Here is a 24,491-nt window from a genome sequence, read left to right on the forward strand (position 1 = left end):
TTGGACTGAAGAAATTATGGCTCTTAAAGTGGAGGAGGCCTGGAATTATTTTAAGTTAAAGTTGCAGAAGCTGTCAGAAGCCTGTATCCCTAGAAAAGGGAAAAAAATTATAGGCAGGTGTGTTAGACCAAGCTGGATGAGCAAGCATCTCAGAGAGGTGATTAAGAAAAAGCAGAAAGCATATAAGGATTGGAAAATGGGAGGGATCAGTAAAGAAAGCTGACTTATTGAGGTTAGAGCATGTAGGGATAAAGTGAGAAAGGCTAAAAGTCAGGGGGTATGTCTACACTACCCTCCTAATTCGAAATAGGAGGGTAATGTAGTCATACCGCAATTGCAAATGAAGCCCGGGATTTGAATTTCCCGGGCTTCATTTGCATAAAGCCGGCCGGCGCCATTTTTAAATGCCGGCAGTTCGAACCCCGTGCCGCGCGGCTACACGCAGCACGGAGTAGCTAGTTCGGATTAGGCTTCCTAATCCGAACTAGCTGTACTCCTCGTGGAATGAGGAGTACAGCTAGTTCGGATTAGGAAGCCTAATCCGAACTAGCTACTCTGTGCCGCGTGTAGCCACACGGCACGGGGTTCGAACTGCCGGCATTTAAAAATGGCGCCGGCCGGCTTTATGCAAATGAAGCCCGGGAAATTCAAATCCCGGGCTTCATTTGCAATTGCGGTATGACTACATTACCCTCCTATTTCGAATTAGGAGGGTAGTGTAGACAAACCCAGGTAGAGTTGGACCTTGCAAAGGGAATTAAAACCAATAGTAAAAGGTTTTCTAGCCATATAAATAGGAAAAAAACAAAAAAAGAAGAAGTAGGACCACTAATTACTAAGGATGGAGTGGAGGTTAAGGATAATCTAGGAATGGCCCAATATTTGAACAAATACTTTGCTTCAGTCTTTAATGAGGCTAATGAAGATCTTCGGGATAATGGTAAGTTAACAAATGGGACTGAGGATAAGGAGGTAGATATTACCATATCTGAGGTGAAAGCCAAACTCGAACAGCTTAATGGGAGTAAATCGGGGGGCCCAGATGGTCTTCATCCAAGAATATTAAAGGAACTGGCACATGAACTTACAAGTCCATTAGCAAAAATTTTTAATAAATCTCTAAACTCAGGGGTTGTACCATTTGACTGGAGAATTGCTAATATAGTTCCAATTTTTAAGAAAGGGAAAAAAAGTGACCCGGGTAACTGTAGGCCTGTTAGTTTGACATCTGTAGTATGTAAGATCCTGGGAAAAATTTTGAAGGAGAAAGTAGTTAGAGACATTGAGGCTAATGGCAATTGGGACAAATTACAACATGGTTTTACAAAAGGTAGATCGTGCCAAACCAACCTGATCTCCTTTTTTGAGTAAGTAACAGATTTTTTAGATAAAGGAAATGCAGTGGATCTAATCTACCTCGACTTTAGTAAGGCATTTGATACAGTACCACATGGGGAATTATTGGTTAAATTGGAAAAGATAGGGATTAATATGAAAGTTGAGAGGTGGATAAGCAACTGGTTAAAGGGGAGACTACAACGGGTCATACTGAAAGGTGAACTGTCAGGTTGGAGGAAGGTTACTAGCGGAGTTCCTCAGGGATCAGTTTTGGGGCCAATTTTATTTAATCTTTTTATTGCTGATCTTGGCACCAAAAGTGGAAGTGTCCTAATAAAATTTGCGGATGACACAAAGTTGGGAGCTATTGCCAATTCAGAAAAGGATCGGGATATCATACAGAAAGATCTGGATGATCTTGGAAATTGGAGTGATAGCAATAGGATGAAATTTAATAGTGAGAAGTGTAAGGTTATGCATTTAGGGATTAATAACAAGAGTTTTAGTTATAAGCTGGGGACACATCAGTTGGAAGTAACGGAGGAGGAGAAGGACCTCGGAGTCCTGGTTGATTACAGAATGACTATGAGCCGCCATTGTGACATGGCCGTGAAAAAGGCTAATACGATCTTGGGATGTATTAGGCGAGGTATTTCCAGTAGGGATAAGGAGGTGTTAGTGCCATTATACAAGGCATTGGTGAGACCCCATTTGGAATACTGTGTGCAGTTCTGGTCTCCCATGTTTAAGAAGGATGAATTCAAACTGGAACAGGTACAAAGAAGGGCCACTAGGATGATCCGAGGAATGGAAAACCTGTCTTATGAAAGGAGACTCAAGGAGCTTGGCTTGTTTACCTTAACCAAAAGAAGGCTGAGGGGGGACATGATTGCACTGTTTAAATATATTAGAGGGATAAATACCAGGAAGGGAGAGGAATTATTTAAGTTTAATACCAATGTGGACACAAGAACAAATGGATATAAGCTGGCTAGTAGGAAGTTTAGACTTGAGATTAGATGAAGGTTTCTAACCATTAGAGGAGTGAGGTTCTGGAACGGCCTTCCAAGGGAAGTAGTGGGGGCAAAAGATCTATCTGGTTTCAAGATTAAACTAGATGGGTTTATGAAGGGGATGGTTAATGAGATAACATGATCTTGGTAACTAATTGACCATTCATTATCAGTGGGAAATAGGTCAATGGAGGGATGATAGGAGTTACTACAGAGAACTTTCTGGGTGTTTGGCTGATGAGTCTTGCCCACATGCTCAGGGTTTAGCTGATCGCCATATTTGGGGTCGGGAAGGAATTTTCCTCCAGGGTAGATTGGCAGAGGCCCTGGAGGTTTTTCGCCTTCCTCTGTAGCATGGGGTACAGATCACAGCTGGAGGATTCTCTGCATCTTGGGGTCTTCAAAGTATTTGAAGGCTTCAATATCTGAGATATAGGTGAGAGGATTATTCTAGGAGGGGTGGGTGAGATTTTGTGGCCTGCACTGTGCAGGGGGTCAGACTAGATGATCATAATGGTCCCTTCTGACCTTAAAGTCTATGAGTCTATGAGTCTATGAAATATTAGTAATATTAGTTACAGAACAAGTGATGATGTTTGAATGAACTTCTGATAGTCCTAATTAAAAACTTGGCATATGCTGTTATCAAAACTTTCCCAGTTGTTGGGATGTTGGTCAGCCAGCTATAAAGTGTCTAAGCAGCAAACAGTGCCTGCAGGTATTTGTTTAAATATTGGAGCTAATTTCTCAAGCTCTAAAGCAATGCACTTACTTCTGAATGAATTACATTGTATGGTTTATTAATCAGGCCTCCTTTGGAGCCAGTCTTTCAAAGTTTTTTGTCTTTAAAGGAGCATGTTTGTTCTGCCACCAATAGTGGAACAATAATGAAAGTGGTCACCAGATAATCTATTTACTCTATGCCAATTATTTTTAGCTGTGAATGAAAGCATACAGACACCACCACCTAGCATAGTGTAGGTCAGCAATGGGCACCCTAGGCTAGTGAGCTCCTTGATCTCAGTGGGTCGCAAGGTTGCTATAACCAATATGGTCTCCTGAGATAGGGTAGTTCTGCTAACTGTGTTTGTGTACCTAGAATTTGCAGGGTGTGCTGATAACATTGTGAGCCATTCACTCCCTCTGCATCCAAAGTGCTGCTATATGCAGTGTGCAATCGGCATGCACCTCACTTCATGTGCCCTTGCTTTACATGCATGTCACCTTTAATAATAGCAGTAGGGAAAAAAGCCTACATGGAATGAAACCAGCAGAATCTGGCAACCCTGCACATGGCCAACGGTAAACAATGTTTACCCACCACTGGTGTCTTCTTAAACCCTTGTACTCCAAGTGGAGCATAGGTCATCTACACGTCTCCTCCACTTCACTCTGTCTTGAGACAAAACTTCTAGCTAACTCCAGGAGTACCCCGGTTGTTGTCCTTCAATCTCAGTAGATCTTCTCCACGTTGTCCGAGGTCTTCCTCTTTGACGTTTTCCTTGCTGGTTCCATGTGAGAGCTTGACAGACTATGCTGGATGATGGTTTTTCTGAGAGTGTGACCTAGCCATCCCCACTTTCGTCTCTTGATTTGATCGTCAAGTGATTTTTGTCCTGCTCTGTTCCAAAGCTCCTCATTTGTGACAAAGTCTTACCATTTGATGTGAAGGATGTACCTCAGGCATCTGTTTACAAAATACTATCAATAGCATCACACTAATCATGGTTTCATTATTCAATCTAGTTTCTCCTATAGGAGACTATTCTTACATACCAACACCTAAATGATGGAAATGTATTGGAATATAGCACACAATGTAATGAGAGAAATCAAAGCCAGATAAGTAAATTTTGTACAAATAAATCTGTAGCTAGGAGTGGAAACAATTGCAGAAATCTCAGTACTTTGTTCCTACTCTTAATGCATATTCACTTTGTATTAACAGGAATTCTGTTGGGGGGGGGGGGCGGGTGCAGGTTGTTGGGTTGTGGTGGGTTTTTTTTCCCCCCAACAATGATAGGTATTTGAACAGCTGGTCTAAGAAGAAAATCTAGTGAAGAATAGATTTTGTAATCTATATGGTGATCTTGAGTTAATAGAGTTAATTTTTTTCTAGGAAGCAGTACAGCTTGCATAGTAGTTCTGGACAGAACAAGTCATCGTTTACATACGGCAAACTTAGGAGATTCTGGTTTTTTACTAGTCAGAGGAGGAGAAATAGTACATCGGTCTGATGAACAGCAGCATTACTTCAACACTCCATTCCAGCTGTCAATAGCTCCACCAGAAGCAGAGGGAGTCGTCTTAAGTGATAGGTGAGATGGGGAATTAATCAGAAACATGGATCAAGAACTTGAGATTGTCTTCAAAGGATACATGCTTCTGGTCTTTATACTGAAACTTAGCATATGGGCTTTTAATAATAATTCTATTTGAAAGGTGAATCCCCTTCCCCACCTGCTTGTCTTCAACCTAGTCTAAATATTTCACAGACCTAAATTTACCATACACTGTAGGCTGTTGCCACGGCCTAATCCAGGGCTGGGCAAAATACGGTCTGTGGGCCAGATTTGGCCAGCCAAGCCACCAGATCCGGCCCGCGGATGCAGCTGGGAGCCTCAGGAAGACTCCCTGCTTGCCCCACCTGCCCCTGCATGCTGCTCAGAAAAGCAGCTGCCAGGCCATTTGTGTTTCACTGCTGTGAGCTGGGGAGAGGGTGGAGAGGCTTCATGTGCTGCCCCCAGCACAATCCCATCGGCCAGTTTCTAGCCAATGAGAGCTGCCTGTTTGAACAACAGGCAGCACACAAAGCACCTCTTCCTCACTCCTATTTGCAGATGTACGTGGCCCTTGCAGACTGTGCAGGTGCGGGCAGGCAGGGAGGCTGCCTGAGAAATGTGCTGGGCTGCTGGCTGGGAGTCACCCAGCTAAGTCTCCTGGCCAGAGCCTGCCTCTTGCACCCCAGCCCCTCCCTCCCCCCAAACCTCTGTCCCCCACTCCTGCCCCTACCCTCCATAAGCTGAACCCATACGCCCTCCCAGACCCTGCACCCCAGTCCCATGCCCCAGTTCACAACTGCGTACTTCACCCAAACTCCCTCCCATACCCCACACCCCTCCTGCACCTCAATCCCTTACGCCAAGTTCCCTTCTGCACCCGCACCTCTTCCATTAATATCATGGAAGAGTGCAGCCCCTGCCCTTGACCACTTTCCAAAATCTTGGAGTGCCCCAACCCCCAATCAAAAATTATTGCCCACCCCGGCCTAATCTCTGCTCAGAGTAAGAGTGATCTGATTACATGCAGGTGATTCCTTTCTGTAAGGTTAGGTGCACACTGAGTATTAAGTGTTTCCGATATCCTCAAGGGGACTTGCTTATTAACTTTTCTGATGAAAATACAAATATACCTCTTTCTGTACACACATGTCTCCACTTAAGGTCTAGGTCCTAGAAATGACTTCACCTGTCATGTGCTGCAATATCTGGACACAACAGGAGAATTAAGGTTGTAACCTTCATGATAAAATCCATTGCTTCTGTGGTTTAAGTTGAGCTCTTAACATTCTTGCAACACAAATAACTTTTAGCTGCTGCCTCTTTATTTGGCAGCATTTGTAGGAGCTTTAAATGCAAGTTAATATTTTGGCCTACTAATGAGTCAATATTTGGTGCATGATCTCTTTCTCTTTTTTTGAACTAAGTAAAAGTAATAGGATCAGGGGCAGTAGCATAAAATATTTTATGTCTTAAAGCTTTTTTGCTAAACGGTGAGCATTACTTGATGGAACTTATGTAAAGTACATATGATGCCATTATCTGGAAAAATACTGAAGCATATAAAAGTAGCTGCCAGGCATCTGGCTACAACATATCTGCAGTGAGATGCAAATTAAAGATGGACATAGTGCACTGTGTATTATAACCCTACTAGCTAGCAAGCAAAGCTGGCCTAATGTATAACACTTTTTTTCATTTGATTTAAGTCAAATATAGTGTGTTCAGGTTGTTGTATATTAGAATAGTGCCTTATCTTATTGCAAGTTGTCCTTCCTAACCCCCATGCATCGTTTGGGACTGATTAGGAATACACTAACATACATAGCCGGGCAGTGAGGTAGTGAATACTTGAGGAACAGAACAGGGAAGTGTGTGATTGCAGCTTGCATTTCAGTACAGCTAAGTTTCCAGCAGCACACTGTGTTCAGTCAAAATGATCAAAACTCCATTTTGGCAGAACATTGAGCTCAGAGATGGGAATGCTATAGCAGTGGTATAGCAAGGGTGTTATGTGCCTGGGGGCAAAGGCAAATTTTGCGCCGCCCCCCCCCCCCAATCATTTGTTACTTATGTATTTGATGTTTATTTCTAAGTCAGCAAAAATAAGAATGTACATTTCAAAAAAGAACCGCCCCCAGCTGGATCCCCCCCTTGCCTGTTCTGCCGCCATGTGGGGCTCCCTCCGGCGCATGGGGCTGTTCTGCTTCCAGCCAGACTGACGTGCCCGCTGGCCAATTGGCGGCTGCGGTTTCTTGGAGGGGTGAGCTACAGGCGAAGACCCAGCCGCTGTGGCCCAATGGGGGTTGTAGTCGCAGATGAGGCCTGTGCGCCAGCTGCATTCTGCACCTGCTCAGCCTGAACCCCCGCCCTGTGAGCCCACCCGCATGGGGGGGTTCGCACTCATTTTCGATTTCCTGCAGGTGTGGAAGCAGCTGGCGCCCGCGGGGTCCTAGTGCCGTCCTTCCCTCCACTGTCTGGCTGTCAACATAACTTTTGGCGGCTAAATTGGCGCCCCCCCCGCTGCATGGCGCCCGGGGGCAACTGTCCCCCCCCCCCTTGCTACGCCACTGTGCTATAGAAGTATACCCTAGCCAATAGAAACTAGTAATTTCAAAGCAGAGGACATGACTTCAAAGCAATATGTATTTCAGAGATGATTATTCATTAGTTTAGAAAAATGACACCTCACTAGTGAAATCTAAAAGTGCAAGGTATGTCTCCTTGTCTAATGTCTGTCTGCTTTTGGGCTGTTTTTGTAATAGAATAAAGGAAATGCTTTTTCTTGACTGGTTTGGTGGTATTTTTATTTAAACATTGTACAAGTTAAATTTCTTAAGTCAAAGATTATAGACTCATTAAAGTGCTCTTTTTTTAAAAAAATAAATAAATAAATCCTGAATATAGAAAGTGACAGAGCTGTGTCCAGGGAATGCAGTATGAATCCCAAGTCCTTGTTCTGAGGTTGTAGACTCCAAATGGGGCAAAGTTTGGGCTTTATGATTTTTTAATACCAAAAAAGTTATTTTGAGGATGTTTGGGAGTAGTGCCAACTACTGTATAGTTTTAATTGTAGGAAAGTATACAAAGAGTGAAGAGAGGAAAGCTGTCATAGGAGTTTGAAATCCTTGCACTTTAAAAATCCACTCTTTATTGCACAATAACTGTAAATAGTTCTATTTCTTGAGTGAGATCTAGGTATCTTCAAAAGTACAGTCCATTGGGCGAAAAGATAAAAGTAGCACAAAAAGAGTTGTCAGAATAACATTCTTGGAAATTAGAAAAACAAAGACTGAGTCACCATGGAATAAGGAAAGTGTGAGATGAATCAGTTTTAAAATGCCCACACTTCCACTCTGACTCATGGTTGTATCAGTTCACTAAGTCTCTTGCACTCTTACCCTTAATTACCTTTGCAATTAATGTTATGTCTACATTGCAGAGTTTTTTCCGGAAAAACGGCCGTTTTTTCCAGTAAAAATACACTTACGTCCACACTGCAATTGTGTTCTTTCAACACAAAGTCGGAAGAATGCAGGGGGTTTTCCGACCGTGGTAAACCTCTTTCTACAACAAAGAAGCCTTTTTCTGAAAGAGCTATTTTGGAAAAAGGGGTGTGTGGACGGGGAAGAGGGTTTTTTTCCCGAAAGAAGAGTCCTCCAGGAAAAAGCACAGGTGCCCTGGCGGCCACTCCATCCATAGTAATCACAACTTAAATGCGAGATAGATAGCGTCCACATTGATTGGATGCTTTCAAAAAAGATTGCTTTTTTCAATGCGCTTTTGCTGTGTGGACACTCTCTTTCGAAAGAAGTTTTTCTGGAAGATCTCTTCCGGAAAAGCGTCTTCCGAAAGAAGCCTGCAGTCTAGACGTAGCCTAAACGTGAGAATAAATATTAGTATCTTTCTTCTATCGACTAAGCTTAATGTTAAATTGGTTCTATCCGGGGAAAGAGTCAAGTGATCTAAAAGTCTAGTTTGAAATACTAACCTTTCTGAAACTGCAAGTTCAAATTACAGCCCTGCATCCTTCTAGTAATGGTATGCTATGTCGTTTTTATCCTAAAATCTCCCAGGAAGATCTTGTCTATACCAAAATAAATACTTCCTTCTCTATATTATATACCACTGAACCATCCGGCTACTGCCCATTGTTAGTGATGATGTACCCAGATATCTGAAATACTTTGGGATCCTTCACAATAAAAGGTGCTTCATTATCCAGTAAGCAGGCTTGCCATTTCAATGGTAAATTACCCTTTTAGTTATAGCCCGTTCTACATATTTAAGTGGGAGTGAGAAGAAAACCTCAACAAACTGCAGTACTTCCTAATGGTTACAACAAAGACATATTTACAAAATATATTAAACTGAAGAATTGTCCTAATCAGGCATTTTCAGTGCAATTCTATGGTGTGGTGTTTCTGATGCTCCCTGTTTGTGATCATACTTCTGTTATTCTGGCTGTATTTTTCCAGAAAATAATTTAATAACACCAGTGATTTGCGAAACCTATTCATGCTGTAGTTGAACAAGGTTTGGTACCATTAGCATAAGCTAGTGTCCATTTCTTTGACATGGTGGTGTTATCTTCACAGCCCGGATGCTGCTGACAGTACTACTTTTGATGTTCAGCTAGGAGACATTATTCTGACAGCAACAGATGGACTTTTTGACAACATGCCTGACTATATGATTCTGCAGGAACTAAAAAAGCTGAAGGTAACTGAAAATGAAGTGTGTGCAGTTGCATTTCATTCCCGTAACTCATCTGTAATACGAATAATAGGCAAAAATTACTTTCTCTTAAATGATCCAAGAGCAGCTTTTGTATGTAACTATCGAATGAGTACTCTATTGTATTAAACAACTTTATCTTGGGTGACATAATTGTTGAGCTTGAAAATACAATATAATTCAGCTCTAAAAGAAGAAAATGTGGTATACAAATTAGTATCCGCCTGTCTGAGCGTCTTTGAGGAAGCTATTTTTTCCTTACTAACTTTTCAGTATCATTTCATATTTTGGTTTCAAGAGAGGCTTGTCTGCTGATTATCTCTCTATCTCAGGGATAAGATCCTAAGTGGCTGCCTTGTAGACAGAGTGACTTGGAGATGCTCAAAGAATTTTCAGAACACTTGCTTGAAATTTCTCATCTTTCCTCCTTTTTTTCTGAACAACATTAAAATCTGAAAGGCCTTGTTTCAATCTAAAGCTATGGCTTGGTTAGGTTTTTGTTTTTTAAAACCTCATATTCTTAGTCGAGATTGGGCATGCTGTAGACAAGAGTTTTATAATGTCTTGTGTAATTTGCTTAATGGGTACTGTGAGGAAAAAAATGTTAAACAACCGTAAGAACGGTCATACTGGGTCCAACCAAAGGTCCATCTAGCCCAGTATCCTGTCTGCTGACAGTGGCCAATACCAGATGCCCCAGAGAAAGGGAACACAACAGGTTATCATCACGTGATCCCTCCCCTGTCATCCATTTCCAGACAAACAGAGGCCAGGAACACCATTCCTACCCATCCTGGCTAATAGCCACTGATGGATCTAACCTCCATGAATCTATCTAGCTCTTTTTTGAACCCTGTTAAAGTTCTAGCCTTCACTGCATCCTCTGGCAAGGAGTTCCACAGGTTGTGCGCTGAGTGAAGAAAAACTTCCTTTTGTTTGTTTTAAACCTGCTGCCTATTAATTTCATTTCGTGACCCCTAGTTCTTCTTTGTTTGAAAATTTGTAGAAAATTTGTTCCTCTTTGTAGAAAATTTGTTCCTCTTTGTTTCTGAGGACAGGACAAGGAGTAATGGGCTTAAAGTGCAGCAGGGGAGGTTTAGATTGGACATTAGGAAAAAATTCCTAACTGTCAGGGTGGTCAAATATTGGAATAAATTGCCAAGGGAGGTGGTGGAATCTCCCTCTCTGGAGATATTTAAGAACAGGTTAGATAGACATCTGTCAGGGATGGTGTAGGTGGAGCTTGGTCCTGCCTTGAGGGCGGGGGGCTGGACTCGATGACCTCTTGAGGTCCCTTCCAGTCCTATTATTCTATGATTCTATTGTGGGAATAAGTAAATAACTTTTCCTTATTCACTTTTCCACATCAGTCATGATTTTATAGACCTCTATTCTACCCCCCCCCCCCCTTGGTCTCCTTTTTTTCTAAGATGAAAAGCCCAAGTCTTTTTAACCTCTCTACGTATGGAACCCATTCCAAACCCTTTTCTGAACCTTTTCTAGTGCCAATATATCTTTTTTGAGATGAGGCGACCACATCTGTACGCAGTATTCAAGATGTGGGCGTACTATGGTTTTATGTAGAGGCAATAAGGTATTCTGTCTTATTCTCTATCCCTTTTTTAAAATAATTCCTAACATTCTGTTTGGTTTTTTGACTGCTGCTGCACACTGAGTGGATGTTTTCAGAGAACTATCCATGATGACACCAAGATAGGTAGTTGTAGCTCAATTAGTCCCCGTCATGTTGTATGTATAGTTAGGGTTATTTTTTACCTGTACCAGCGCGAACAGGAACAGCTAACAGGAGAGTTTGGAGAGGGAGTTCTCCAGGTAAAAGAGGAGTAAAAACGGGACCCTTGTGGTAAGTGGCTGTCTGGAGTGTGTGTTTGTGTGTGAGGGAGTTATTTGCAGTGTGCTGAGCTTGTGTTTGTCTGTTTGATTTGTTTTGTTTGGTTTGGTTTGGTTGGTTGGTTGGTTTGTTTGAAGGAGCTTTGTGACGGGGCACCCTCGGCCCCGTGCACTCCCGCGGACAGCCCCGCGATCCAGGGGCAGGGAGGAGAGACTGACTCACTCCCCCGGCGGTGCGGTGCATGCGCACAGGCTTGCGCACCGCATTTAAAAAGCGGCCAGACCAGCTGGGAGGAGGAGGAAGTGGCAGGAGGCGGCGGACCGGCACGAGAGTCCCCGCAAACGGGCGGAGGCGTGCGGCGGGAGCTACAGGGCGGCGACGGCGGCGCCTGAGGAGGGGGAGGGGACAGCTGGAGGTACAGGGCAGCGGAGTAAGGCGCCGAAGCCGGCAGGGGCAGGCGCGAAGCACCGCGCCCGGGCGGCCTGAGGGGCCGACTCGGCAGGGGCTGCTGGGAGCTCACCGGAAGACCGGAGACCCCGGGGCCCTCACGAGGCCCGGGGCCGCGACGTCCGGGGACACCTACATCGACAACACGCCGATAGACCGGGGAGGCTGTGAGTAACCCCCCAGCGGGTGCCGAGCTCTCCCCACCCCAGACAGCAGGTGATCCTGCACCAACCACGGGGATCTAGGGGGGCTTGCTGGGTGGTAGGTTGGTCTTTCCCAACTACCTGGGCGTGGACCGTACCGAGCCCCCTTTACGGCGCAAGCCCAGAATAAAGCTAGGGATAGGAGCCTCCGTGCAGTTAACGCGAGGACCCCATCCCACACGGACTTGGGGCGGGGAGGGGGGGGGGAAGCGAGGTGAATTCGTGACACGCTTCTAAAAGGTTTGAAATCTAGAAGCCTCTGTTAATTGGCTGCGCCTCAGTCAGGGGGAGGGGCTACCAGAGCTATACTCGGCGACCAGGAACAGCTAACAGGAGAGTTTGGAGAGGGAGGTTAGAGGGCACTAGTGACTTCTGACCTTCTTTAAAACATAACTCTTAGAATAATCTATATTCCAGAGGTGTAAAAAGAATCCCAGTTTATACTTAAACTTATTCATTAGAAAAATGGAGGCAGAAGCCCAGCAGCAGAGTGGGGGCTATCCTGTTTATTGTGTCGAGTGTAACATGTATGATTACCTGCCCTGTGGGCGGGTGGCGTATGTGTGCACCCGTTGCAAGGAGCTCCTGACCCTCAGAGACCGAGTTCGGGCTTTGGAGGCCAGGGTGGCTGAACTGGAGGAGCTAAGGGAGGTAGAGAGATATGTTGATGAGTCTTTCCGGGACACTGTAGTACTGTCCCACCTCCAGTCTGAGAGCCCCAGTGCTCTTAAGGAGGATGAAAGTCTCAAGGGAAAAGAGCATTCAATGGGAGCAGAGGGAAACCATCCCGTAGTTGGGACCCTCCTCCCAGAGGATGCTGCGGTATCCTCTCGCACTGAGGATACCTCTGAGGGGGAGGGGATGCCAGTTAGGAAGAGGCAGGTGTTAGTAGTGGGTGATTCGATCGTTAGAAACATAGATAGTTGGGTTTGTGATGACCGGGAGAACCGTATGGTCACTTGCCTGCCTGGTGCGAAGGTTGTGGATCTCTCGAGGCATCTAGACAGACTTATGTGTAGTGCTGGGGAGGAGCCAGTGGTCGTGGTACATGTAGGTACCAATGACATAGGGAAGGGTAGGAGAGATGTCCTGGAGGCCAAATTTAGGCTGCTAGGAAAGAGACTGAAATCCAGGACCTCTATGGTGGCATTCTCGGAAATGCTTCCAGTTCCACACAAAGGGCCAGGTAGGCAGGCGGAGCTTCAGAGTCTCAATGCGTGGATGAGACGATGGTGTAGGGAAGAGGGGTTTGGATTTATTAGGGACTGGGGACACTTTTGGGAGAGGGGGAGCCTATATAGGAAGGATGGGCTCCACCTAAACCAGGGTGGAACCAGACTGCTGGCACTAAACATTAAAAAGGCCGTAGAGCAGTTTTTAAACTAAGAGATGGGGGAAAGCCGATTGGTGCAGAGATGCACGTGAATCGGAGGGAGACTTCTCTTAGAGGAGAATCCATTGATAGAGATTCTCTAAGCTGTAGTCAGAAAGAGAGGAGGGGAGAGGGCAAACCATGGGCCAGAGCAGACAAACAACCGCATCCAAAGGAATCCAATGCATCAGGGAAGGGCAGACAAATAAGCAGTGGCAAATTTTTAAAGTGCTTGTACACAAATGCTAGGAGTCTGACTAATAAGATGGGTGAACTATATATAGCGAAAAGATAGAGCAGGCCGTGTGGGTGGCCGAGTGGCACTGTATGTGAAAGATAACGTAGAATCAAATTAAATAAAAATATTAAATGAATCAACATGTTCAATAGAATCGCTATGGATAGTAATTCCATGCTCCAATAATAAGCAATTAGCAGTAGGGATATATTACCGACCACCTGACCAGGACAGCGATACTGACATTGAAATGCTGAGGGAGATTAGAGAGGCTACCAAAATAAAGAACTCTATAATAATGGGGGATTTTAATTACCCCCATATTGACTGGGTACATGTCACCTCAGGAAGAGAAGCAGAGATAAAATTTCTCAATAGCGTAAATGACTGCTTCTTGGAGCAGCTGGTACAGGAACCCACAAGGGGAGAGGCAATTCTCGATTTAGTCCTGAGTGGAGCGCAGGATCAGGTCCAGGAGATAACCGTTGCAAGACCACTTGGGAATAGTGACCATAATATAATAACATTCAACATTCCTGTGGTGGGAAGAACACCTCAGCAGTCCAGCATTCTGGCATTTAATTTCAAAAGGGGGAATTACACAAAAATGAGGAGGTTAGTTAAACAGAAATTAAAAGGCACAGTGACTAGAGCCAAATCCCTGCAAGCTGTATGGAAACTTTTTAAAGACACCATAATAGAGGCCCAACTTTAATGCATACCCCAAATTAAAAAACAAACATATTAAGACCTAAAAAAGTCACCGTGGCTTAACCATCATGTAAAAGAAGCAGTGAGGGACAAAAAGGCATCTTTTAAGAAGTGGAAGTCTAATACCAGTGAGATAAATAGAAAGGAACATAAACATTGTCAAATCAAGTGTAAAAATGTAATAAGAAAAGCAAAAAAAAGATTTTGAGGAACAGCTAGCCAAAAACTCAAAAAGAAATAGCAAAATGTTTTTTAAGTACATTAGAAGCAGGAAGCCTGCTAAAAAAACAGTGGGTCCCCTAGACGATCGACTAACATGACACCGATATTTAAAAAGGGCTCTAGAGGTGATCCTGGCAATTACAGACCGGTAAGTCTAACTTCAGTACCAGGCAAATTAGTCGAAACAATAGTAAAGAATAAAATTGTTAGGCACATAGAAGAACATAATTTGTTCGGCAAAGGTCAACATGGTTTCTGTAAAGGGAAATCATGTCTTACTAATCTATTAGGGTATGTCTACACTACAGCGCTAATTCGAACAAACTTATTTCGAATTAGTTAATTCGAAATAAGCTAATTCGAAATAACGCATCTAGACTCAAAAACTAATTCGAATTAGCATTTTGCTAATTCGAAATAGCACGTCCACACTGATCGGACGCTGGGTCGCATTTAAGGGCAGCTGAAACAGGTTCCGGCAGGGCATCAGGTCAGTAGTTGTTTTCTGTGGCTGTCTAAGGCTATCTGAGGCTTGTGCTTAAAGGGACCCCCCTGGACAGCCGGTTCTCAGCTTTTTTGCTTGCTTGCCTACCTCGCCGAGGGACAGAAAAGCGTTTTCCTCTCCACCTGCCTGTGTCGGTGGTTCCCATTGGGACGTCGCCACAGTTGGCACCTTGGAGCCAGAGCTCGCCCTGGGCATTCTGCTCCAGTTTTTGGACTTGCTGCTGCAAGCCTGCCAGCAATGGCTGGAGGCTGCCTGGCACCATCTGGTGCACGTCAGCCCCCTGCCCCGCCTCCCTGGGGGCCGTGGAGGAGCCGCAGCAGCACCCGGATGCCAGTGTGCCCCGCCGCATCTGGCGTCTGGACACCAGCAGCGACTGGTGGGACCGCATCGTCCTGGAGTGCTGGGGAGACCAACAGTGGACCCAGAACTTCAGGATGAAGGACACCTTCCTGGAGCTCTGCGAGTAGCTCGCCCCTGCTCTGCGGCGACGGGACACTTGCATGAGGCCTGCCATCCCCTTCCAGAAGCGTGTGGCCATCGCCCTGTGGAAGCTCTCCACGCCAGACAGCTACCGATCCGTCGGGAACCAGTTTGGCGTGGAGAAATCCACCGTCGGAGCAGTGCTTGTGAAGGTACGGCACTCACCGGCCACTGGGCAGGGGGGAGGGGAGCTGCAAGGAGGGGATGGGCCGCCCCAGGGAAAACGGGGAGGAGGCGAAAGTGCCCCGCACAGGAGGGTTCAGTCTGTCCCGGCCTTACTACACGCCGCCTGCTGCGGCCAGAATTGCAGCGGGGGTTGCTTCTGGGAGTGGGTCTCGGGGCAGTGCCAGGGAACGAACACTCCCAGCCACCCGGGCACCCCAGTGATTCACAGTTTGGTGTGTTTCCCTGCAGGCAGTCAAGGTCATCAACAGGGTGCTGCTCCGCAGGGTGGTCCGCTTCGCCGACCCGAACGCCATCATCCAGGGGTTCGGGTGCCCTCGGCTTCCCCAACTGCGGGGGGGGCCATCAATGGGACGCACATCCCCATCCGTGCCCCGGAACACCAGGCCTCCCAGTACATCAACCGCAAGGGGTACTTCTCCGTGCTCCTGCAGGCCGTGTCTGACCACCGGGGCCAGTTCGCGGACATTAATGTGGGCTGGTCCGGCAAGGCACACGACACACAGGTGTTCCGCAACTCCTCCGTGTGCTGGAGGCTGCATGCCGGGACCTTCTTCCCCGACCGCCACATCAGGGTCGGGGACGTGGACATTCCCGTCTGCCTGGTGGGGGATGCAGCCTACCCCCTACAGCCCTGGCTAATGAAGCCCTACACGGGACACCTCAACCCCTCCCAGCAGGCCTTCAATGCCAGGCTCACCAGGGCCCGCATCATGGTGAAGGGGGCCTTCTGACGCCTGAAAGCATGGTTTAGGTGCCTTCTCACCCGCCTTGACCTTGCCGAGCACAATATCCCTCCCGTGGTGGCAGCATGTTGTGTGCTGCACAATTTATGTGAGCGGAAGGGGGAGGCTTTCCTGCCAGCCTGGATGGCTGAGGCTGACCGCATGACTGGCCAGTATGCGCAGCCCCGCACCGCCGCCATCCAGGAGGCCCAGCGGGGGGCCGTCCAGACCCGGGAAGCCCTGCGGGAGAGCTTCCTGGTGGAGGAGGACTGAACTCTCCCTGCATGCCCCACTGGGGCTTTCTTCCACCCTCCCCTCCTTCCCCTTTCCCCTCCCTAACCCCCCTTCCTAATGTCAAATAAAGACACCTGTTTGAAAAAAAAAAATCTCTTTTATTTTACATAACTGTATAGCCGCTATTAAAGTTAATTCGAACTAACGGCTGTTAGTTCAAATTAAATTTGTAGTGTAGACATACCCCCAGAGTTCTTAGAAGGGGTTCATAAACATGCATACAAGGGGGAACCAGTAGATATAGTATACTTAGATTTTCAGAAAGCCTTTGACAAGGTCCCTCTGTGACGTAGTGGGGGGTGCTGTCTGCTGTGTAACCCAGTGTGGTGTGGTGATGGTGCCTTGCTGGTTGCTGGGTTTGGGCAGTGGGCTGTGGGTGACCTCCACTGGCGGCTATTTGTAGTACGGCCCAACAAGACAGCAGATGAGTCACTAGGCAAGGGTCTCACAACCTGTCCGACAGGTTGCCTCCTAGGGAGAGAGACAAAGGGAGGAAGGCGGGGTCGAACCCCTGGCTGAGGGCAGGGCTGGAGGAGAGTTTTAGTTTCGGTCTGGGAAGCAGGGGAGAAGGGGCTAGAGAGGGGGCTGGAATTGCACGCCCTCACCAAAGGCTCTTGTGTAAATTACATTGCCATGGGATAAGAGGGAAGGTCCTTTCATGGATTGAGAACTGGTTAAAAGACAGGAAACAAAGGGTAGGAATAAATGGTAAATTTTGAGAATGGAGAGGGGTAACTAGTGGTGTCCCCCAAGGGTCAGTCCTGGGACCAATCCTGTTCAACTTACTCATAAATGATCTGGAGAAAGGGGTAAGCAGTGAGGTGGTAAAGTTTGCGGATGATACCAAACTGTTTAGGATAGTCAAGACAGAAGCAGACTGTGAGGGACTCCAAGAAGATCTCACCAAACTGAGTGATTGGGCAACAAAATGGCAAATGAAATTTAATGTGGGTAAGTGTAAAGTCATGCACGTTGGGAAAAAATAACCCCAACTATACGTACAGTATGATGGGGGCTAATTTGGCTACGACAAATCAGGAAAGAGATCTTGGAGTTATTGTGGACAGTTCTCTGAAAACGTCCACACAGTGTGCTGCGGTGGTCAAAAAGGCAAATAGGATGCTAGGAATTATTAAGAAAGGGATAGAGAATAAGACACAGAATATCTTACAGCCCCTGTATAAAACTATAGTATGACCACATCTTGAATACTGTGTACAGCTGTGGTCTCCTCACCTCAAAAAAGATATTTTGGCCTTAGAAAGGGTTCAGAAAAGGGCAACTAAAATGATTAGGGGATTGGAATGGGTCCCATATGAAGACAGGTTAAGTTAAAGCGACTGGGACTTTTCAGTTTAGAAAAGAGGAGACTGAGGGGGGATATGATAGAGGTCTATAAAATCATGAGTGGTGTGGAGAGGGCCGATAAAGAAAAGTTATTTATTAGTTCCCATAATAGAAGAACTAGAGGACACCAAATGAAGTTAATGGGTAGCAGGTTTAAAAGTTCTTCTTCACACAGCGTGTAGTCAACCTGTGGAACTCCTTGCCAGAGGAGGCTGTGAAGGCTAGGACTACAACAGAGTTTAAAGAGAAGCTAGATAAATTCATGGAGGTTAGGTCCATAAAAGGCTATTAGCCAGGGGATAAAATGGTGTCCCTGGCCTCTGTTTGTCAGAGCCTGGAGATGGATGGCAGGAGACAAATTGGTTGATCATTGTCTTCGGTCCACCCCTTCTGGGGCACCTGGTGCTGGCCACTGTTGGCAGACAGGCTACTGGGCTAGATGGACCTTTGGTCTGACACAGTACGGCCGTTCTTATGTTCTTATGCAGCGGGTGCGGTGCCCGTGTTTAGGGGAGTTGGATGGTGTAGTCTGTGTTGTGGTCGGGCTCAGCCCAAGGTGGGTAGCGGCTTGGTTAGCTGGTCCAGTGCCTCTCGCTCTGGTTGCAGCAGTTGCCACTCTAGAGGTCGGGCAGCAGCTCCTTGTCCTTCGGAGGTCTTTTGTACCTGAGCTTCGGGGGTGGGGCCCTGTGACAGGGTGCCTGCCCTGCACTGGCCCTTTAAGACCAGGACTCAGGCCCTGAGTCAGGGTGGGAATAGAGGGACCAGCTGAAGCTGTTGGGCTAATGAGAGCCCAGCTATCAGCTATAAATAGGGTAGCACAGTTTGCTTAGGGGGCCAGTGGAGAGCTGACTGCAGAGGAAGCAGGAGTTCCTTGGAGGGAGACAAGCTGGGGGATAGCCAGCAATGGCTGGAAGAGGGCCAGCCAAGACTCCCCCTGGCTAGGGGCTGGAGACAAAGCCCTGGTTTGGAGGCGGATCATGATGCAGCCTAGGTAAGCAGGGCAGTTGAGACAACCCCGATGCCAATGATGAGCAACCCATACAGACTGTAACTTGCCCTGAGAGGGGCTAGATGAGGACAGTCAGGGGGCACTGAGGCACGATAGGGGGCTTGCACCCTGACAGGCCCACTCAGCCACCTGGGTCAGGTGGACTCCTTGAGCTCGAGTGCGGGGTGGGGCCGCCCTGTCACACCTACTCTTAAATATCTCCAGAGATGGGGATTCCACAATCTCCCTGGGCAATTTAGGAAGGTAGTCAAACACTGGAATAATGTCCAACCTAAACCTCCCTTGCTGCAGTTTAAGCCCATTGCTTCTTGTTCCATCCCTAGAGGCCAAGATGAACAAGTTTTCTCCCTCCTCCTTATGACACCCTTTTAGATACCTGAAAACTGCTATCATGTCCCCCCTCAATCTTCTCTTTTCTAAACTAAACAAACCCAATTCTTTCAGCCTTCCCTCATAGGTCATGTTCTCTAGACCTTTCATCATTCTCGTTGCTCTTCTCTGGACCCTCTCCAATTTCTCCACATCCTTCTTGAAATGTGGTGCCCAGAACTGGACACAATACTCCAACTGAGGCCTAACCAGCGCAGAGTAGAGCGGAAGAATGACTTCTCGCGTCTTGCTCACAACACTCCTGTTAATACATCCCAGAATCATGTTTGCTTTTTTTGCAACAGCATCACATTGCTGACTCATATTCAGCTTGTGGTCCACTATAGCCCCTAGATCCCTTTCTGCTGTACTCCTTCCTAGACAGTCGCTTCCCATTCTGTATGTGTGAAACTGATTGTTCCTTCCTAAGTGGAGCACTTTGCATTTGTCTTTATTAAACTTCATCCTGTTTACCTCAGACCATTTCTCCAATTTGTCCAGATCATTTTGAATTATGACCCTATCCTCCAGAGCAGTTGCAACCCCTCCCAGCTTGGTATCATCTGCAAACTTAATAAGCGTACTTTCTATGCCGATATCTAAATCGTGGATGAAGATATTGAAGACAGCCAGTCCCAAACAGACCCCTGCGGAACCCCACTTGTTATACCTTTCCAGCAGGATTGTGAACCATTGATAACTACTCTCTGAGTATAGTTATCCAGCCAGTTATGCACCCACCTTATAGTAGCCCCATCTAAGTTGTATTTGCCTAGTTTATTGATAAGAATATCATGCGAGACCATATCAAACGCCTTACTAAAGTCTAGGTATACCACATCCACCGCTTCTCCCGTATCCACAAGACTCATTATCCTACCAAAGAAAGCTATCCGATTGGTTTGACACGATTTGTTCTTTACAAATCCATGCTGGCTGTTCCCTATCACCTTGCCACCTTCCAAGTGTTTACAGATGATTTCCTTAATTACCCGTGTTGCATAAATTGCAAGGTTCGTCCCCTGGAGGCTAGTCTAATTTGCCCACAGAAGAGTCTCACACTTTTAGGCTGGGTCCAACTCAATTTTATTGTTTGCAAACAATGTTCGGCCAAGGAGCTCAGTGCTCAAAGCAAAGCCGAGCCCGGGCGTTGGCTAGTTAACTTCTTATATAGACTCTTAAAACTGTCTTAAATGGCTTGCTAAAACATAATTGGCTATTTTAACTTTGCTCTTAACTTCCTTCTCAAGCTTGGTTCATTACCAAATAAGGCTTGGTACAGCATACAATAGCGCTTATACAACAAGTACAGCAATTCTCGGAAGTTGCAGACTTAAACGTGGGGCGTGCAGTTTCATTCTTACTCAATGGAGATGGGTTTAGCTTTCTGCTACACCTGCTCCATTATCTTCCCTGGCACAGAAGTTAAACTAACTGGTCTGTAGTTTCCTGGGTTGTTCTTATTTCCCTTTTTATAAATGGGCACTATATTTGCCCTTTTCCAGTCTTCTGGAATCTCTTGTGTCTCCCATAATTTTCCAAAGATGATAGCTAGAGGCTCAGATACCTCCTCTATCAGTTCCTTGAGTATTCTAGGATGCATTTCATCAGGCCTTGGTGACTTGCAGGCATCTAACATTTCTAGGTGATTTTTAACTTGTTCTTTTTTATTTTATCCTCTAAACCTAGTTGTCTTAGCTAGGCCTCAGACCAGGCCCGTACAGTTTGGGCATATGTGAAAGATTCTTAACAGAAACTGTGGTCAAGATCTTACATACTGTCATGGGGCTGGTGCATCCCACGCCCCTTGGGGGTCAATGTGGCCCAGCGGCCTAGTCTCTAGCTCCCCCAGTCTGGGAGTCAATATGGCCCAGCGGCTGAGTCTCTAATGCCCCTTGTCAGGGCATAAGGGTGTGGTGGGGTAGGGGGCCCTGGGCCCTCCCTCTCCACTCTTATGCCTGTCCCGGAGAGGTATAAGGATCTTGCGGAAAAAGGGGGGTTTGTGCAAAATGGCCACGGCCACACTGCCTGTTTTTGCACAAAAACACCTAGCACAAAAAGGGAATGAAAGAGTATACAAATGAAGCGCGGGAAAATGTTAATTGCGCTTCATTTGCATAGACTCTTGTGGCAAAACTAATAGTGTAACCGTAGCCATACTGTGTTTTTTAAATTTGAGATATACATTTAAGTTGGGCCTCTCTTATGGTGTCTTTGAAAAGTTTCCATGCAGCTTGCAGGGATTTTACTTTGGTCACTGTACCTGTTAATTTCTGTTTAACCTCCTCATTTTTGTGTGGCTCCCCTTTCTAAAATTAAAAGTATCAAGAAATTTTATCTCTGCATCCTGTCCTAAGGTGACATGTACCCAGTCAATATGAGCATAGTTGAAATCTCCCACTATTATTGAGTTTTTTTTATTTTGGTAGCCTCTCTAATCTCCCTTAGCATTTCAGTCACTAGCACTGTCCTGGTCAGGTGGTCGACAATATATCCCTACTGCTATATTCTTGTTATTGGAGCATGGAATTACTATCCATGGAGATTCTATGGAACATTTTGGCTCATTTAAGATTTTTACTTCATTTGATTCTACATATTCTTTCACGTCTAGTGCCACTCCCCCACCAGCATGAACTGTTCTGTCCTCCTGATATATTTTGTACCCTGGTATGACCATGTCCCATTGACTGTTCTTATTCCACCAAGTTTCCCTGATGCCTATTATATCAATATCCTCCTTTACAAGGCACTCTAGTTCACCCGTCTCATTTAGACTTCTAGCATTTGTGAGCAAGCACTTTAAAACTATAACTCTGCCGGCCGCCCTTCTCTGGTTAGCAGGGAAGAACAGTCTCAATAAAGAAGCATCAGGCAGACTGCTCGTGTCTGTATCTGATGTCAAGACAGAAAGAGATCAGAAGGTTCTTTGTTGAGAAGCATTACTGGGGGTGCTCCATGAGGTGTTGAGCGCCCCAGCGCTTTCCGACGGATTTTTCTCTCAGCAATGTATCGGGGGCCGTGCATGAGCCTCCCTCAGTACTATCACGCATGCACAGCCCCCCTCCCTTCAGTTCCTTTCCACTGCTCCTGGCTTCAGACGGAACTCTCCTGCTCCGCAAAGACTTCTCACAAATCCCTTTCTTCAAACAGTTGTTCTTAGAATTAGCTTACCTTTACAGTTTTATGGTTAATAGTTAGTTATTCCACTTGTTTAGAGCTAGGTTTAAAAAAAAAAACCACAGCAGTCTTGAACTGCTGTCTTTAGCCACTCGGCTTTAAAGCTGCGGGCTCTGCAAGAACATAATGCCTGTCTCCCACTGCGCTAAGCTGAAAGCACATGAAGACAGAGAGCTACGAATTAAAATGTCCTATTGTGACAAGGACAGACACAATAGGTCTGACCAATGCACCTATGAGGCAAACGTCCCCTAAGCCATCAAAGGCAGGGGCGAGCTCTCTGAACCAGCAGCCCAGACAGCGGCACGCTGAGGGGAGAAAGACACACTGCTCAGGCAATAACCACCTGAGCACGTTTGACCGCCCAGGAACCTCATGCGAGTACAAAAAGGGGCAATAAAAATGTAAAAAAGACTGCCCTTACTGAGGCAACAGGTCTCCCCCCTGCCTGCCTCACGTTCTGCGCTGTCTGACTCAGCAGTGCTTGCACTGCCCTCCCACTGGCTATAGGAGCTCTTCCCGCTCCTAGCACAGCATTGAGGAATCCCCTCACAGACCAACTGCTGCGTGCTGGCCCCCCTCTCCCATTACCGGGGCAACACCTCAGAGGAGAGCTATGGGGGGGGGGGGGAATTGTTTACAGTTACCAGAGCATACTCCCCTCATTAGTCACAAAGACCTGGCAATTTTCCCCACTTCACAGTCGCATAATTTAACTGATAACATACATCCTCAATCTCCATTCTCTGATTATTCTGACTTCCTCTCTGCCCTCTCTGAGGATGAGGAAGAGTGCTTACCTGCCTTTTCACCTCAGCCGTATAGGGAGGGCTCTATACAGTCTGCTTATCAGCAACAGGGCTTTTTTAGAGCATAAATGGCTCCCTGGGCTCCTTATTTTTGGATGCCACCGCCTATGCTTTGCCCCCCACAGTGGCAAATGTTCAATCAACCACCTCAACAATATAAAAAGAAACCATGCAAGACCAAGCACATGGCAAAGCCCTGCTCTCCCTTAAACTTATCACCCCACACCTCCATGAGGGGAACTGACTGTGAAAGTCATTGCTCTCCTATGTCAGCTTCTACATCTCTATTACTTTCAAACGCAGCCTCCACCATGGAACAGACATTGCTACCACATGTCACTCATGCCTCCGATGATCTCTCCTCTTTTCAAGAATTATTTAAAAGAGTTGCTATCAATTTAAATATATCTATGGAAGAAATTCAGCTCTCTCAACATGAAGTCACTAACATCCTTCAGCCCAGCCCATATTAATCCAGCCATCCTGGAGCTCGCTAAAACACTATGGCAAACACCTGCATCTATCCTCCCAACATGCAGGAAAGCTGACCGAAAATATTATGTCCCCCCTAACGGTTCTCAATTCCTTTTTTTCCCACCCCCCACCCAACTCCCTCATCGTAGACGCTGCACAGCAGAGGAACAAACAACAAAATCGTTCCACCCCATCCAAAAAGGACAATAAACGCCTGGATATGTTCGGAAAGAAGGTTTATGCCTCAGCCACTCTTCAGATGAGAGTGGCGAACTATGCAGCTTTATTAAGTAAATACGACTTCAATAATTATACAAAATTCAAGACTTTTATTGAAGATTTCCCTGACAGTAAAAAGGCACAGTTTCAGGCTCTTGTTTCAGAAGGCTGGATAATATCACGGATAGCCCTGCAAGCTGCACTTGATGCAGCAGACACAGCTACAAGGACTACTGCAACAGCAGTCACTATGGGTATGTCTACACTACAAAGTTAGTTCGAACTAACGGACGTTAGTTTGAACTCACTTTCCTAGGCGCTACACTAGCGCTCCGTTAGTTCGAACTTAATTCGAACTAATGGAGCGCTTAGTTCGAACTAGGTAAACCTCATTTTACGAGGATTAAGCCTAGTTCGAACTAGCTAGTTCGAATTAAGGGCTGTGTAGACCCTTAATTCGAACTAGTGGGAGGCTAAGGCTTCCC

The 24,491-nt window shown here is 46.1% G+C and overlaps 1 protein-coding gene across 4 annotated transcripts in view; it reads left to right on the top strand.

The window, feature by feature from the left end:
- The window catches only part of LOC112544843 (protein phosphatase PTC7 homolog), a 95,425-nt gene that overhangs the window by 47,188 nt on the left and 23,746 nt on the right, over window positions 1–24,491 (top strand). Inside the window, exons 3-5 of one of the 4 annotated variants that reach the window (XR_016348227.1) lie at window positions 4,471–4,669; window positions 9,229–15,549; window positions 15,812–24,320. Coding sequence is in view for 2 of the 4 variants with exons in the window: in XM_075914699.2 (XP_075770814.1) it covers window positions 4,471–4,669; window positions 9,229–9,352 (323 nt within the window). In the remaining 2 variants the exon portion in view is untranslated. Of the gene's footprint in view, window positions 1–4,470; window positions 4,670–9,228; window positions 15,550–15,811; window positions 24,321–24,491 lie in introns of those variants that run through there. The other 3 variants (XM_075914699.2, XR_012898730.2, XM_075914700.2) reach the window with 3 other exon arrangements.

This window comes from Pelodiscus sinensis, chromosome W (assembly GCF_052426305.1).
Source record: "Pelodiscus sinensis isolate ZL-2025 chromosome W, ASM5242630v1, whole genome shotgun sequence".
NCBI classification, from domain to species: Eukaryota; Metazoa; Chordata; order Testudines; family Trionychidae; genus Pelodiscus; species Pelodiscus sinensis.